Source organism: Ictalurus punctatus, chromosome 1 (genome assembly GCF_001660625.3).
Source record: "Ictalurus punctatus breed USDA103 chromosome 1, Coco_2.0, whole genome shotgun sequence".
In the NCBI taxonomy this organism is placed as follows: domain Eukaryota; kingdom Metazoa; phylum Chordata; class Actinopteri; order Siluriformes; family Ictaluridae; genus Ictalurus; species Ictalurus punctatus.
Window position 1 is genome coordinate 28,682,181 of NC_030416.2, and position 17,312 is coordinate 28,699,492.

Here is a 17,312-nt window from a genome sequence, read left to right on the forward strand (position 1 = left end):
AGTAATGATGACAATGATCCAAAGCATAGGAGTAAGTCCCAGTCCTAGAAGTAAATGAAAGACTGATCTCCAGTTATTGGAAGCATTTGATTGCAGTTGGTTGAAGTTATTGCTACTAAAGTTATCTACTTATTTGTCATCCATCATCTCTGTAAAAAAAAAAAAAAAGGTTTTCATTTGAACCCTTTCATGCAGAGTGGTCACTACAGTGGACAGCTATTCAAAAGTTATTTTCTGGCTATTGCAAGGATTTCAATAGAATAACTGCATAACAGACACTAGAGTGGACACTTCAATAACTTTTTGCAAAAATGTATGTAAAAAAATTATTTTTTATGCCTAAAGAAGAGTAAAAACACAAAAACATTATGAAATCCTTGATGAAGATTTCATCATTCATGCATGGAAGGGTTAATGCCTCAACAACTTACAGGAACAACTTCGCTGGCTGAATTTATGGCACTTGTAAATAACTTTGATTATAGCCGTATTGGCAGTTGCTCCTGCGATATTTAATTGTATATTACTACGTATTTTTTCAATCTCGGTTGTTCTATTTATTTTCTTAATGTGGGAAAAATTTCTTAATGTGTTAACTGCTGTTGTGTCGTTCATTATTGTGTTTTTGCTGCCTTCTTGGCCAGGTCACTCTTGCAAAAGAGATTTTATCTCAGTGAGCTTTTATCCTGGTTAAATAAACGTTACAAACAAACAAACAAAAGGTGACACAAACAGATTTTAGGTTTAAGGGTGCAATTAGTTTTTCACATTGGTGATAGATGTTGGGTTTTTTAAAATTATTATTAATTTATTTATTGCTTCAATTGAAACAAAAACTGTTTTGTGTTTACTCAGGTTATCTTTGTTTCACGTTGTATTTCGTTTGAAGAACTGAAACTATTTAGCACGAGATGTACACAAAAACAGAAGAAATCAATATAAAATACTTTTTCACAGCGCTGTATTTAAGCACATTCCACAGCATTAAATGCAGCTATAAATACATATATAAAAAAAAGTATGAAGCCATTCTTTAATAAATAAAAATTGTAATCATTGGCAAATTGTTGTGTATAAGAGGAATAAAACAATTGGGTGTGCTCTTGAAGGAAAATATTTAACTTTGGGGCAGTAACAGCCCTCTTCTTCACTTCACACCACCTTATCCTTCCATTATTTTCCTATAACAGCACACACTAAACTGTTTTAGTCATCTTATATTGCAACAATTTGCCTGTCTTTATCTGTTTAAAGTTATCTTTTGTGAAATGTTAGTTTCTTTAATCCCTTTAATATTGTAACAGCTATATATAGCTTGTAATTTTACTGAAAGCGTAAACTCCTCGGTTCTGAAAACTTTAAGGAAAGTTTGCCTTAGCTCTGTAGCAAAGTGCTGACACTGACACTCCTTTAAATATGTTGGAGGAAATTCATTTAAAAAGTTCAACCTATCACCGATTACACAAGCAGAACTGTTGTTATAGACCCATCAGTATTCAACAAAAAACTAACACAGCATAAAATATATATATATTTTTTATTATTATTCCCATGATCTAGTGATAAGCCTCAAAAAGACATTTTATTTCCTCCTCGTCTGGGAATCAGAAAACGGACAGTACATGGTGAATATAGATATGAAAAAATATCAGTGGATAATTTGATTGACATAATAGTTATGCTAAGTTACAGAAGCATGAGATCTACCCATTTATGTCACACATGTACACAGAAAATGAGTGGGCAGGGGATGAGTATAAACAGCCAGTGAGGAAACTTAGCTCTTCACTTGACACACTTCTCACACTCACATGATGATGACGACGAAGTTGTTCCTTCTAATGATATTCTTCACAGTAAAGCAATCAGGTAAGAGAAAGATCATTATTCTTTGTGTATTTTTTGTGGTGAAATCTTAATTTTGTTGGAAAACACTGTAGTTAATAATCACAAAAACAGCCACAGTATTTGTGTAAAAAAAAATGCTACAGTCAGTGATGATGTGTTGGCATGGATGAATTATATTACTATAGTAACAGGAAGGCCAGGTTTGAAAAACACATTTATTCCTTTGGAAGATGCTTTTATCAAAAATGAGGCAGGATACAATGTACCGTTGAGCGTTTTAGGGTTTTGTGTAAGTTCCGGATGTCTGGTACAAACATACTACCACACAAGTATAGTATACATCGCCCAACATTGGCACCCTTGGTAAATATGAGCAAAGAAGGGCGTGAAAAATTGTCCATCCATCCATCCATCCATCTTCTACCGCTTACTCCTTCTTCAGGGTCACGGGGGACCTGGAGCCTATCCCAGGGAGCATCGGGCACAAGGCGGGGGTGAAAAATTGTCCTTATTGTTTAACCTTTTGATCTTTTATTTTTTTTTAAAAATCACAAAAATACTCTGCTTTCATGGATATCAAACAATTGAAAACACAACACAGGATTCTCCAAAAAAAATTATTGGCACCCCAATGAATTCATATGAGAAAAGGTTTAAAGTATGTTGCCATTGATATTTAAAAAGATTTTAGTACACCTGCGTGACTGGGAACAGGAAATTGTTCAACGACAACTTCCTGTTTCACTTGGGTATAAATATGAGGTAACATATAGGCCAAATTTCCTTAGTCATTCATGAAAAGGTTGTTGAGCTTCACAAAATGGGAAGTGGTTATAAGAAAATTGCAAAAGCATTGAAAATGTAAATTTCCACCATCAGGGCAATAGTTAAGAAGTTACAGTCAAATGGAAATATTATGAATCATGTGTCTACAGTATATTGTCTCAACGCACTATTAAGGGGATGGTTTGAGTGGTCAAAAACTCTCCAAGAATCACAGCTGGAGAATTGCAGAAGTTAGTTGTGTCTTGGGGTCAGAAAGTCTCCAAAACTACAATATGACGTCACCTATGGAAATGTACCTAATGCCCACAGTTAAATATGGTGGTGGATCTTTATTGTTTTGGAGCTGTTTTTCTGCCAGAGGACCTGGACATTTTGTTAGGATACATGACATCATGGACTGTATCAAATATCAACATATATTAAATGAAAACCTGACTGCCTCTGCCAGAAAGCTTAAAATGGGCCGTGGTTGGATCTTCCAACAGGACAATGATCCAAAACGTACATCATAATCAACACAAAAATGGTTTCCTGACCACAAAATCAAGGTCCTGCCATGACCATCCCAGTCTCCTGACTTGAAACCCATAGAAAACCTGTGGGGTGAACTGAAGAGGAGAGTCCACCAGTGTGGACCTCAAAATTGGAAGGATATGGAGAGATTCTGTATGGAGGAATCGTCTCAGGTCCCTTGCCATGTATTCTCCAACCTCATCAGCATTATAGGAGAAGACTCAGAGCTGTTATCTTGGCAAAGGGAGGTAGCACAAAGTATTGACTAAAAGGATGGCAATAATTGTTGTACACCTATAGTATACAATTTTTTTATTTTTTTTTGATAAACCTGTGTTGTGTTTGCAATTGTTTGATATCCATGAGAGCAGAGTATTTTTGTGATTATTTTAAACAAAACATCAAAAGGTTAAACAATAAAGACAATTCACATTTCACAGCCTTTTTTGCTCATATTCACCAAGGGTTCCAATATTACTGGAGGGCAACATTTTCCAATCTTCAATTGTCCAGATTGGCTGAGCCTGTGCCTACTGTGCCTCAAATAGCCTCCTGTTCCTGACTGACAGAAGAGGGACATGATGTGGTATTCTTCTGTTTAAGACCATCTACCTCATGGTTTCACATAGTATGCATTCTGAGATGCTTTTCTGCTCACCATGGTTGAAAAGGGTGCGTATTTGAGGTTCGGTAGCCTTCCAGTCAGCTCAAACCAGTCTGGCAACAAGGAATTTCAGACTGCAGAACTGCTGCTTCCTGGATGGTTTATTTTGTTGTTTTGTTTTCTGTACCATTCTGTGTAAACCCTAGAGATTGTTGTGTGTGAAAATGCCATTAGATTAGCAGTTTCTGAAATACTCAAACCAGCCCTTCTAGCTTCAACAACCTACAACAATGCTTCAACAATTCCATATACCAGTCAGTGAGATCACATTTTTCCCCATTTTTCCCCGTTTCCCCATACATGCATGCTTATATCTTCATTAAACAAACATATCCTTGTGCTAGTACAAGGTCGTCATCTGAACTACTATCAGCTAATCCCTGTTAAAGTGGAGCTAGTACAATGAAAACAATACTTAGTGAAGAGATAGGTCTTCAGACTTGGCTTGAAGTTAAGGGAAGTTCATTCCACCATCTGGGTGCCAGAACAGAGAAAAGTTTTCATCCATGTTTTTCTTGTACCTTGAGGGCTGATTGGTCAAGTACAAATTCTGGAGGCTCAGAGGAACATGGTGCAGAGCAGCCTTCAGGTTGTTATGAAAAGGATAAGAATATAGACCCAGTGTGTCTGGACTATGAATGCAGCCAATTATTGAGTAAAGTCCTTCTCTTAATGGTACTGCATACTGAAAAGTGCTGCATGAATGAAACAGGCTCAAAATTAAATTGCTCATAATGAAGTTCATATTTATTTTCTCTTTTCACTTTTCAGCATTCTGTGTTTATAATGCACAGAAGGTCGATAATCAAAAGCTTGAGTTTGTGATAAAAGCTGCATTCACAGGCCAGAAAAATGTAACCATTCTTGCCTTGTCCTGTGCATAACATGTAGCCTACTACTCTATTGTCTCTATATGTATATACAGTACTTTAAATAAGTATTGAACACCCTTGAATTTTTCTACATTTCATAGAATTACAAATTAGGCCCCTTGACTGCTTCTCTGACTAACGGCCTATTTACGCATTCACTTTAAGTGGTTGGACACCACCACAATGGATTTGAAATGAATCAATCAATATGTGATTAAAGTGTACCCTTTCAGCTTTAATTCTAGGGGTTTAACAATAATATTGCATTAACTCTTTAGGAATTACAGCCATCTTTTACACCAGACAGCTTCTTAAGGAAAATAAATCAATTGTTCTTAAATGGCCGACTCAGTCACTTGACCTCGACCCAATGGAGCAATATTTTTTGTTAAACCCCTTGAATTAAATTGAAAGTCTACACTTCAATCACATCTTGTTTGCATCATTTCAAATCCATTGTGGTGGTGTACAGAGGCAAATAGACGAAAATTATACCACTGTCCAAATACTTATGGACCGGACTTTAATCACTTTCAATGGATCTCTAAAGCAAACTAATTGAATGTATCTGTGTGTGATTTACAGATAGAGATGCACAAAATTGATTGAACTGCTTTCTGTATGAATAGTAACAGATGCGCTAAAAATGTACGATTGTCTAAGTGAAGAAAGAACATTTATAATCAATAGCCCACAATAAATCTTTTTTAAAATCATTAATTCTATTAAATAATATTAATTCTACTAATTCCACTATTCTGCTGTGTTTTTCTTCCTTGCTCCTGCAGTTTCTCAGGCTGTCATCTCAGTGGATAATGTGTCTGTACAACAAGGAAAGTCCATCATCATTCCTTGTTTATATAATGCAAAATATATTAATAATCGAAAGTACCTGTGTTATAAATATTTATGGACATTCTGCAAAGATGTTCAGCAAAGGAAAGGCAGAAAGGTGTTCGTCTCGGATGACAAAACCCAACATATATTTACTGTGACTATGAAGAATGTAACAGCTAGTGACACTGGTAATTATTGGTGTCGTGTTGGATCTAATGTCAAAAAAAAAATTCGACTACAAGTAACACAAGGTGAGATTACCATGCGCCATCCATTTGTGTTCTGACATATGTACTTGGGGCATATTCACATTTGAGGTTTTTTTTTCCTGTAAAGAAAATAACATTTATGAAAACAAGCCTGTGATGATGACAAGCCAAGAACTGATCCTAGGTCTGGACTTAAGTATTTGGATCACATGTGAAAGTGCCCTAAATCCACATTTTAGTACAGGTGTGGACAAATCATAAACTCTTTCTCTAACAACTGAACACTCAAATGTGCCCAGTTGTTTGTTTTGGTTGCCTTTAAACCTAACTGATTGGATTAATATGTAGTAATGTAAGAGTAATGCAATAAAGAATTTGGCCAAATGTTTGTAGACACTTGACCATCACACTCATATGTGCTTGTTGAACATCCCCGTCCAGATTTAGTCCCTCTTTGCTGTAATAATAATCTCCACTCTTCTGGGAAGGCTTTCCACTAGATTTTGGAGCGTGGCTGTGGGGATTTGTGCTCATTCAGTAACAAGAGCATTAGCGGGATCAGACACTGATGTTGGGTGAGGAGGCCTGGCGCACAGTTGGCATTTCAATTAATCCCAAAGGTTTTCAATGTGGTTGAGGTAAAGGTTGTATAGGACACCCGAGTTCTTCCACTCCTACCTTCACAAACCGTGTCTTCATGGAGCTCGCTTTGTGAACAGGGGCACTGTCATGCTGGAACAGGTTTGAGGCCCTTAGATACACTGAAGAGAAATTTTATTGGTACACGCTATTAAGACATTCTAGAGTCTAGACAATTGCATGCTTCCAACCTTGTGGGAACGGTTTGTGGAAAGCCCACTTATGGGTGTTATCTCCATAGTCCTTTGCCCATAAAGCATATGGCAGGCAAGTTAAGTACTGAAGAGCACCCTGAACAAAGAGACACCAAATTCTGGGTAAACACTTGGCTATGAGCTGTGGGGTTTTCCCTTTATTTTACACATAAATATTATTATTCAAGTCTTTCAGCATGAGGTGTTGTGCTAGCAGAAAAGTACCATGATGTCTTTACACTTAGATTATTTTGTTCCTGATTCTGACTTGATCATCTGTCGACCAATGTGTGTAGTGCAGCAGGTGGTGGGATTCAAGTAGTGTGCTATAGTTACAGAACCTACTTATCCACCAGGCAACAATGAATTATAAACAAATAATAACACATAATCCTCCTGGGTGATGTATCCACCACTGTAGTGTAATCATGTTTGTTTGTTTGTTGTTTCATTTATATTGACAAAGGCCACATATACTGTAAGCAAGAAGAAATTAAGAAATAACGTGTTGTTATTGTTTTTTTTTGTTTTTTTTAAAAAATCTGATCCTTTCTGTATACCCCTCAGCTACTCCTCAGCTGTATGTGAATGCTCAGATGGTAACTGGATATGAGGGCAACAATGCTGTGATTTCCTGCCATCATCAAACCAAGAAACCAAAAGAATGGTGTAAGATTGGTGGTGCATGTGTGAGCACTACTGGAAACATCAGTGGTGCCTGGGTTCAGCTCAGCAGTATAGACGGGGGTTTTAGTGTGACCATGAGCAAGCTGACGATGGACAACACAGGATGGTACTGGTGCTCAGCAGGAAATGAACAGATGCCTGTTCACATCACTGTGCTAAGCAGAAAACCCAACAGGGAGAGGTAAAATCCTGCTTCTATGAATCCCTGAAGGAGATTAATTTTATATTTTTGTTATTTGTGTGTGTAATATATTTGTATTTTGTTAATTGCTATATACTATATAACAATTTCTCACTGTATACTACTAGAAAAAAAGAAAGGTTCTTCATGGGTTCTTGTTTTGGATCATTGAATATTTGAAGGATGGGACTTGTCACATTTTGTGACGTAACGAAGATGAGGTAGGATGCAATCGCAGCTTAAACAGTTTTATTGAGAGACATGCAGGCAGGTAAATCCAAACAGTAATCCAAAACATAATCCACAAACATAATCCAGTAACATGCAAAGTTCAGACGATCGGCAAACAGGCTTACACAGGGCTAGGCAGGAATCAATGTCGTGGTCACAGAAAACAGGGTAGATACACAAAACATGAAACATAAGCTATGACTATGAACTGGGAGCGGAAAAACCAGCATGAACTAAACAAACGAATCTAAACATGAAACATGACTATGACTATGGTTTACTATGGAAAGGACTTTGTAAGGGAATTAGACTTTGCTGGACTCCTCTATGATGCGATCCCGCAGCATTCGGCCAATTTCTTCCTCGATGGCTTTGCGCCGGGCCTCTGGAAAACGGTAGGGCTGTTGTCTTACCACTATGCCCGGAGGAGTTTTGATCTCGTGGTGGACCAGCTGTGTCATCCCTGGGGAGGCCGAAAACACATCAGAGAATTGGTCTACCAACTCGGTGAGCTCCTGTTTCTGGGCGGGGGTAAGGTCCTCCCCCAACCCAACCAAGGTACACTTGCCATGGTCTGTGTCCCGGGCCGCGTACGCCAACACTACCGGTGCCGGTTCCACCCACTTCTTTAGAAGGTTCACGTGGTAGAGCTTCTCCTCCGCGTGCTTACCGGGCTGTTGCAGGCGGTAGTTGACGGGGCCCCGGCGCTCGAGGACTGTATACGGGCCTTGCCACCGGGGCAGGAACTTACAGGCGCTGCTGGGTACTAACAGGAGGATCCCCCGGCTGGAATTCTCAGGGCTGCGCCGGGCAGTTGTATAGCCTTCGTTGCTCCTCCTGCGCGGCGCGCATGTGCTCCCGGACTATTGGAGCTACCCGATCGATCTTCGCTTGCATCTCCTGCACATATTCGACAACTGAGCGAAATGGGGACGGTTGCTCCTCCCAGGCTTCGTGGGCCACGTCCAACAGTCCCCGCGGGCGCCGTCTGAAAAGGAGCTCAAAGGGGGTGAATCCCGTGGACGCCTGGGGGCACTCTCGGACCGCGAAAAGCACGTAGGGGAGGAGGAGGTCCCAATTCCTCCCCTCCTCGTCCACCACCCGGGATCCGTTTGAGCGTCTGGTTGAATCGCTTGACCAGTCCGTCGGTTTGCGGCTGGTAGACCGATGTCTTAAGGTGCTTCACCTGTAACAGTTGACACAGATCGGACATTAGTTTAGACACAAAAGGCGTACCTTGGTCAGTCAGCACGTCCTTTGGGATCCCCACCCGACTGAACAGGAGTACCAGCTCCCTGGCAATGTTGTGAGAGGTGGCTTTGCGCAGCGGCACCGCCTCAGGGTACCGGGTGGCGTAGTCGACAATAACCAGGATGTACTCATGGCCTCGGGCAGAATTGGGAAGGGGGCCCACGAGGTCTATGCCCACTCGCTCGAAGGGGACGCCGATAATGAGCAGAGGAATAAGGGGCGCCGGCAGGGGCCTCCGTGGGGCAGTGCGCTGGCACTGCGGGCATTGCTGGCAGAAGGCCCAGACCTCCACGTCCATCCCGGGCCACACAAAGCGATCCCTCAGCTTCTCCAGGGTGTTTCTTGGCCCCAGGTGGCCGCCGAGGGGATGGGTATGAGGCAGATGCATTACTGTTTGAGTCTTTGGTTTGGGCACCACCAGTAGGTCCACCTGCTCCCCGCGGCGGCAGGCCCGCTGATGGAGGGAGTCGACCAGAGCCCTGACCTGAGACTCCCTACCTCGTACTTTCTCGTTGGGAGCGGTCTCCTCTATCACTCGCACCTGGGCCCAGCAGTGCTTCAGGCAGTCGTCCTCCTTCTGCTCCCGTCCAAACTTCCCCTTCCGGTTCACCTGGTAAAAGACAGAGGGTTAGTGTGTTGGGGGACCTTACCTTCCACGCCGGCTTTACCCCGGATCTGGACCTCGGCTGCTGGCACTTCTGGGTGTCCCCATGGATGCAGGTTACGGTGAGAACCCCCCCGGGCAAAGTCCTTTGGGTAGAATGGATGGTCGGGCGAGGGTCACCGTGCTCCCGGTGTCCAGTAGGGCGGTTACCGGGCTCCCCTCGACCCACACCGTCAGGGTGGGCCATCCGGCGGCTGCCGTAAATGGAGGGCACACCCCGCTAGCCATGGCTTCTGGGGCGGCCTGGCGGGTTCCATCTCCAGCTCCGTGGGCACGGGCGGTCCACGGGGGTTACACGGACGGGTGATCTCCGGCGGGCCCTCCAGGTGCCGGGACGGGGTTGGCGGTCAGGCCGGGGGCCAGGGGCACCAAAGGGCGTGTCGGGGAGCCGCTGTTCACCTTGGCCAAGCTCAAGGGTGGCCATGGTTCACTCAAGGGCGGTTAGGAGCTCCTGGGGCGTTGCCGGTGCTTGCACCCCTACGGCCTGGCGTTCTGTGCGGGGCAACGCCCTCAGGAAACGGTCTATGGCCACTTTTCCCGCCACCTCCGCGGCGGTATGCCGGTCTGGCTGGAGCCACCTTTTGGTTATCTGGATGAGGGTGTTCAGCTGTCCGCGTGGTCAGGCCCCCGGCCGATAGGCCCAGCGATGGAACACCGTCGCTGCCTGGTAGGGGGTTCGCCCGCACCACGCCAGGACTCCCTCCTTCATCGCCCCTTAGTTAGCCGCCTCCTCCAGCTCGAGGGCATAGTAGGCCATGCGTGCTTCTCCCGTGAGCAGTGGGCCGAGGGCGCGAGGCCAGTCGACCCGGTCCCATCCCTCTCGACGGGCAATACCCTCAAAGGCCTCGAAGTACGCCTCGAGATCTTCCTCGGGGGAGAGGGGGGGTAGCAAGCGGTGGATCTCACGTCCCAGGTCAGGGAGGGGCACGGTGGCAGCGGGGGTCTCGGTCCTCAGGTCAACCAGCGTCTGGGTTGCGACCTGAAGGCTTTCGGCGAGCTGCTGTGTAACGGCTTGCTGCTGGATGCTAGTCTCCAGCAGGTGTTTCAGTGCGGGGTCCATGGTTCTTTTTCTCTCGTTTTTTTTTTTTTTTTAGTGGTTGTTATTGTTGGCGGGTCTGTGCTCGTGGCTGTATCCTCCACCAGTGTAATGGAATTAGCCCGGGGAAGGGCTGAGCACAGACTCACAAGAGGCAGGTTTTAGTGATGCAGTGGTTAGGGTTTTATTTTTCTATGGGGTGCTGTCTGCAGTGAGGAGGCGTGTGTGAGTGGGTTTTGTGGGGGTGTGGCTGGCGTTGCGACGCTCCCGAGGGCGTGTCGGGGTTCACCATCCGGTGGCCTCGTCCGCACTTGAACGTAGTCTGTATCTTAGCCGTCCTCCTCGCACAGGCGGAAGAGCGTCCTTTTATACTCTTCCGCCGTCGCCTGAGTGGTGGAATTTTCCCGACGGACTCCCCAATCGCCGGCCGGTTTAGCGTCGACGGTCCCGTCCCACCGTGACGGTCCTTCCGGCTGATGGTGTGTTTGGCACTAGGCTGTCTGCTTCGTATCTGCGTGGCAGTCGGGGAAGGAGCGACTTTCTTATTATGCGCACCGGCTGTCGGTCCGTCGCGACAACTTTTAAACTAATCTACTATACTATATCTATTCTAATATTCCGCGCCGTGTGCTGGGAGGCGCGCGGTATATATATATACAAACATAATCAACGTCCTAATAACTGACGGCTGAGGGTAATTCAGACCCACGTGAAACAATAGCCAATGACAGAACAGGGAGGAGACATAATAGAAACATAAATGCACATGTCCAAATGTCACGATTGTCAACAACGAAAAAGCAGGTGCTCGCGCACCATGCTCGGCAGCGTACACTCACATGCTCGGCAGCACGCTGCTTAAAGGGGAAGTCGTGACAGGACTATATTGTACCTAGCTGTACATAAACTCATGGTTTTCCATTATTATTTCCATTAAATGTTTCATGGTTTTAACCGTGATTTCTCTTTCTGCTCCACAACAGACGCTCATTTGCATGGCTGGTATTTTTGGGATTGCTGATCACATTAATTTGTATGGCTGTGATTGTGTTCAGGAAATATAAAAAAAGTAAGTCGTTCAATTAATATTTCCAGTTTATTGAGAATGCTCTTGCACAAGGAGTAAATGATTGCTTGCTCAAATGCCATGGTATCACCTTTACAGATAATGGCATTCTATGAAATTGCAAAACTTCCATTTTTTTCAGAATGTCAAATATTGTCATTGCGCAAAAGGCCTGAGAATACATATGTAAGCATGAAAAAAACAAAACTACAAGTAAGTATAACACCAAGTTGCCTTCTCAGGCAAAAAAACAGCAACACAACAACAACAAAAAAAACCTATACATACTTATCCTGTACATATATCACACTGATTATATGTACAGTATTATACTGTACATAGATCTTTTTTATTCATTTGTCTAACTATCACGTTAATTGACCTTTTCCTCTTTAAGACAAAGCAAGACGATGAAGATGAAAACGTTGAAGCTCAAGAGTATGAAATTATGTCCAGTCCCATGCAAAGACTGGAGGTAATACAATGCTGGACATTGTACAATTTTCTGTTTTATCTTTTTCTTTTTATAGTTCGCACACTTTCAAGTTGTGAATAATGATCATTTAGTTCTACTGAGTAAGAGTACATGATTACATCATCACATTATTCACTGGAAATAAACAATACACCATTTACATTGTTTATATACTAGAGTTTATACACTATACTTTTTATACACTTGTGGGTTATGAATAATGATCATTTAAGTTATTAAGTGTTTACAACATAATATTATTCAAAATAAATAAATGATTATTATTCACAACTTTAAAATACACATTTACACTGTACACTCTATACTATTTATACAGTAGTGTTTATACACAATTTATACTTTTTAATTATTGGGTCTATTAAGTGCTTGCAATATATTACTCAAAGGAAAATAAATTATTCATTATTCACAACCTAAACGTGCAAATGTATGCACTATTTATACAATTTATTTAGTAGGGTTTATACACTATTTGTACTCTTTTACATAATGATGTGGGAATAATGATAATTTAGCTCTATGGTGTAATAGGTTGACAAACTCTTAGCTAATGTCTTTATCTACCACATTCAAGGTTCAGGAGAAGAACCCTGAAGGCAATGAATCACCAAAGACTGGTATGTATTTATGTTTTATTATATAAATAAAACTTATATCGTTGAGGTGTGACATTTTTCCCATGTTCTTCTCCAGCCATGATTTTGCCAAGTTACAGTAAAGTGTACTAAGGGGGTGTGAAAAAAGTGAAAAACAACAACAACAATCATCATCATCATTTTCATAATCATAATCTTTAGTTGTATAGTTCTTTCTATTCTCTATTTCCAATATCTCAAAGTTTAAGGCTGAGTATTAACCATAGGTCGGTTTCAGCTGAATGACGTGTTAAGGATAGGGCTATAGTGCTTTAGGATTTCAGCAATATACACCAGCTCTAAACCATTCAGGAATGTAACCTTTCTAAATTTCTGAATTTCAGGACTTTTTAGTCATTGTGGAGCTTAATAGGCAGCCACTGTAGCTAGTGGTCATAATGAGGATTGCTGTGTTTTGAACAAGCTGGAGTTTGCTTAAAGTAGAAGAGCAGCCAGACAACTGTTTATGTTATAGTAATGTAAAGTGGAGGTTTTTCAAAAGCATGGACTAGTTTCTTAGCATTATTTGAGGTTAGCATATTTCTCATTTAGCTACGGTTCTTTGCTATTGCTCATGTGATATAGTCGTTCATGGAATAGCCGTTCAGCTCCATGTTGAAATCAGCATTTTGGGGGGGGGGGGGGGGGGGGGGGAGGTGAGGGAAATTGCAGGCAGACTTGCAGATCAGTGTTTCCTTTTTTCTCTGAATTTAAAAGACGAAACGGTTTGTTTATTCACACATTGCGACTCGTTCCAGTTTTGGCGTCATAGAGACATGTCTTCCTTTAATCGAAGGGGAAAACATGTTTTTTTTTACATATTCAAAATGTCTTTAGTTCCTCTTTCACTCTCCAGTATTTCACCAGTTTCTTGGGTTGGGGACAGATACTGATATCGCTTAAGATTGCTACATTGATCACCTCTGCTGTTTTCTGCTCCTATTATTATTCTGCTCCCTAATTTCTCCATATGGGGAATATTAATAAAGTATTATCTTATTATACTTGTGATCTTAATATTATAATGCTTTATCTCTCATTCATTCTTATTCTCAGATAGAACCTTATAACACTAAAGTCACAAACTGTATCAGGCTGATTCAATCTATTATATATAGATACTCATGTGAGGGTTTAAAAAAAAACTATTTTAAACATTTTAGAATAATTGTGAAGACATGAATGCTATACTATATGGCCAAAAGCATGTTGAAAAGCCCATTTCAAAACCAAGGGCAATAATATAGTTGGGTTAGTTCCCTTTCGCTGCTAAAACAGACTCATATCTTCTGGATGTGTTAGATGTTTTAGAACTGAAGGAAAATTTGTGGATACCTTATGCTGGATTGTCCTTTAAGGTCCTTTAATGTACCTTTAATTTGTGTTTATAATCTGTGTTTATATATAATTTCCTGCTCTATTGCTATTCTTTTTACACCCAGTAGCTACTTTATTCAGTACACGTACAGTGCATCCGGAAAGTATTCACAGTGCTTCACTTTTCCCACATTTTGTTATGTTACAGCCTTATTCCAAAATGGATTAAATTCATTATTTTCCTCAAAATTCTACAAACAATACCCCATAATGACAATGTGAAAGAAGTTTGTTTGAAATCTTTGCAAATTTATTCAAAATTAAAAACAAAAAAAGCACATGTACATAAGTATTCACAGCCTTTGCTCAATATTTTGTTGAAGCACCTTTGACACGAATTACAGCCTCAAGTCTTTTTGAGTATGATGCTACAAGCTTGGCACACCTATTTTTGGACGGTTTCTCCCATTCTTCTTTGCAGGACCTCTCAAGCTCCATCAGGTTGGATGGGGAGCGTCGGTGCACAGCCATTTTCAGATCTCTCCAGAGATCCTGTTGTCCTATAGCCACACCTTTGTTATCTTGGCTGTGTGCTTAGGGTCATTATCCTTTTGGAAGATGAACCTTCACCCCAGTCTGAGGTCCAGAGTGCTCTGGAGCAGGTTTTCATCAAGGATGTCTCTGTACATTGCTGCATTCATCTTTCCCTCGATCCTGACTAGTCTCCCAGTTCCTGTCGCTGAAAAACATCCCCACAGCATGATGCTGCCACCACCATGCTTCACTTTATTGATGGTATTGGGCAGGTGATGACTGGTGCCTGGTTTCCTCCAGACATGATGCTTGCCATCCAGGCCAAAGAGTTCAATCTCTGTTCAATCTTTGGTCTGAGAGTCCTTCAGGTGCCTTTTGGCAAACTCCAGGCGGGCTGTCATGTGCCTTTTACTGAAGACTGGCTTCCGTCTGGCCACTCTACCATACAGGCCTGATTGGTGGAGTGCTGCAGAGATGGTTGTTCTTCTGGAAGGTTCTCCTCTCTCTACAGAGACACGCTGGAGCTCTGTCAGAGTGACCATTGGGTTTTTGGTCACTAACTAACCTGACCAAGGCCCTTCTCCCCTGATCGCTGTTTGGCCGGGCAGCCAGTTCTAGGAAGAGTCCTGCTGGTTCCAAACTTCTTCCATTTACAGATGATGGAGGCCACTGTGCTCAGTGGGAGCTTCAAAGCTGCAGAACTGTTTCTGTACCCTTCCCCAGATCTGTGCCTCGATACAATCCTGTCTCGGAGGTCTACAGACAATTCCTTGGACTTCATGGCTTGGTTTGTGCTCTGACATGCATTGTTAACTGTGGAACCTTACATAGACAGGTGTTTGCCTTTCAAATCATGTCCAATCAACTGAATTGACCACAGGTGGACTCCAATCAAGTTGTAGAAACATCTCAAGGATGATCAGTGGAAACAGGATGCACCTGAGCTCAATTTTGAGTGTCATGGCAAAGGCTGTGAATACTTATGTACATGTGCTTTTTTTGTTTTTTATTTTTAATAAATTTGCAAATATTTTAAACAAACTTCTTTCATGTTGTTATTATGGGGTATTGTTTGTAGAATTTTGAGGAAAATAATGCATTTAATGAATGTTGGAATAAGGCTGTAACATAACAAAATGTGGAAAAAGTGAAGTGCTGTGAATACTTTCCGGATGCACTGTATGTAGCTTATATATATATATATATATATATATATATATATATATATATATATATATATCATAAGCAAACTGATATTGTTTCATACTTCGTTCACAATAGTCAAGTCAAGTGGGTTTTTATTGTCATACCTTTATATTCCTCCATATACTTCGGAGTTTCTTCAGGACCATGGTGCAACACATAACAGTACGCAAGACTACATAAAGTGCGAATACATAAGCGTGTAAGATGAGTGCAATGCAAAAAAATACACGCACAATATGCACGGAACAATAAATACACAGGACAATAAATATACAGAACATGGGCTGTAAACTTTAAACCCTGTGTAGTGTAGTAGCCGTATGGCCTGATATCATGGTCTTCCACTGTGGTTTACGTTCCTTAGATCATAATCATTTCGTTAGTGATGTAGACAATGCTGTCGGGTCAATATTATAATAATAATAATGATATTTCAAATGACACAGGTGAAAAATGCTGAATAATTCCAGTTCTTACACAGAATGCTCTTCATGTTTTACTTACAGTGATACTAGTGTTAATGTACAACACAGTAGCTTAGCATTTCTTCCCGAATTTGATGCTTGAGATTTATTAGCGCTGTGTGATGGGTGCCTTGACTTTCTAACTTGAGATTTTTTGTTTCAGACGGAGGTCACATTACGTACAAAGTTGACGTTGTTCCTGAAGGACCTTACTGCACCTGCTGAATGTGATTTTCTTTACTTTAATATGAAGTCTAAAGAAATACTTTTCCATAAGCAGAACTGAAGAACCATGCAGAGCTGTCCAAGATCAGATTCGCCAAAAGTTTACGTGTATTTTTCAAATACCTTCCAAAGAATAAACACATCAACAGAATGAATATTTTATAACACGCTAAAATCTAGTCACACAGAGTACTGCTGCTTCATAACTAATTTAAAATGTTTTTATCTTTGCCTCTAATCTGACAGCACAAGGCAAGGGCGTCTGTGTTTACTGTGTAAGAGAACTCTATGAAAGCAGGGAGCTACACTTTAATACTGCATGTGGTGACTCATTTTTCCTCAACAATGTTCAGGAAAGCATTGCACTGAGCTCGACTGAACGCCATTATTGCAATTGTGCAACTTTTTTGACGTTGCAGTTGCACTTGTCCTCAAGAGGGCCTCAGTGATATTTGTTTAGCTTCAATTGAGTACGGTATATAATTGTTTGGTATACATTTATACATGGTGTAAATATGCAAACCAGCATTAGTCTATGGTCTTCAGGTTATTATATTACATATTCTCTAAGTACTTTGTATCAGTTCATGTTTTCCAAGTTGGTCTGGATAAATGTATCTGCCAACTGATTCATGATAATGTAAATAAACATGTATAGGGAAAAGAAAGATATATTATACTTTGTTATATGCTTTGTAAGTCGCGTTGGATAAAAGCGTCTGCTATATGAATAAATGTAATTATTGCTGAATTCTCA

General features: G+C 41.3%; 1 protein-coding gene across 2 annotated transcripts; it reads left to right on the forward strand.

Annotated features, from left to right (window-relative positions):
- Window positions 1-1,771: 1,771 nt before the first annotated feature.
- si:ch1073-59l16.1 (cell surface A33 antigen) lies at window positions 1,772-17,312 on the forward strand. 2 transcript variants are annotated; one of them, XM_017458677.3, is made up of 8 exons: window positions 1,772-1,869; window positions 5,472-5,771; window positions 7,130-7,430; window positions 11,596-11,681; window positions 11,821-11,891; window positions 12,076-12,153; window positions 12,749-12,791; window positions 16,494-17,312. In XM_017458677.3, exons 1-8 carry the CDS (start codon window positions 1,812-1,814, stop codon window positions 16,553-16,555), a joined length of 999 nt encoding a protein of 332 aa, XP_017314166.1. In that variant the 5' UTR covers window positions 1,772-1,811; the 3' UTR covers window positions 16,556-17,312. The 2 variants fall into 2 exon arrangements, with proteins under 2 accessions (XP_017314166.1, XP_017314329.1); XM_017458840.3 differs by lacking the exon at window positions 5,472-5,771 and having other exon boundaries at window positions 1,776-1,869.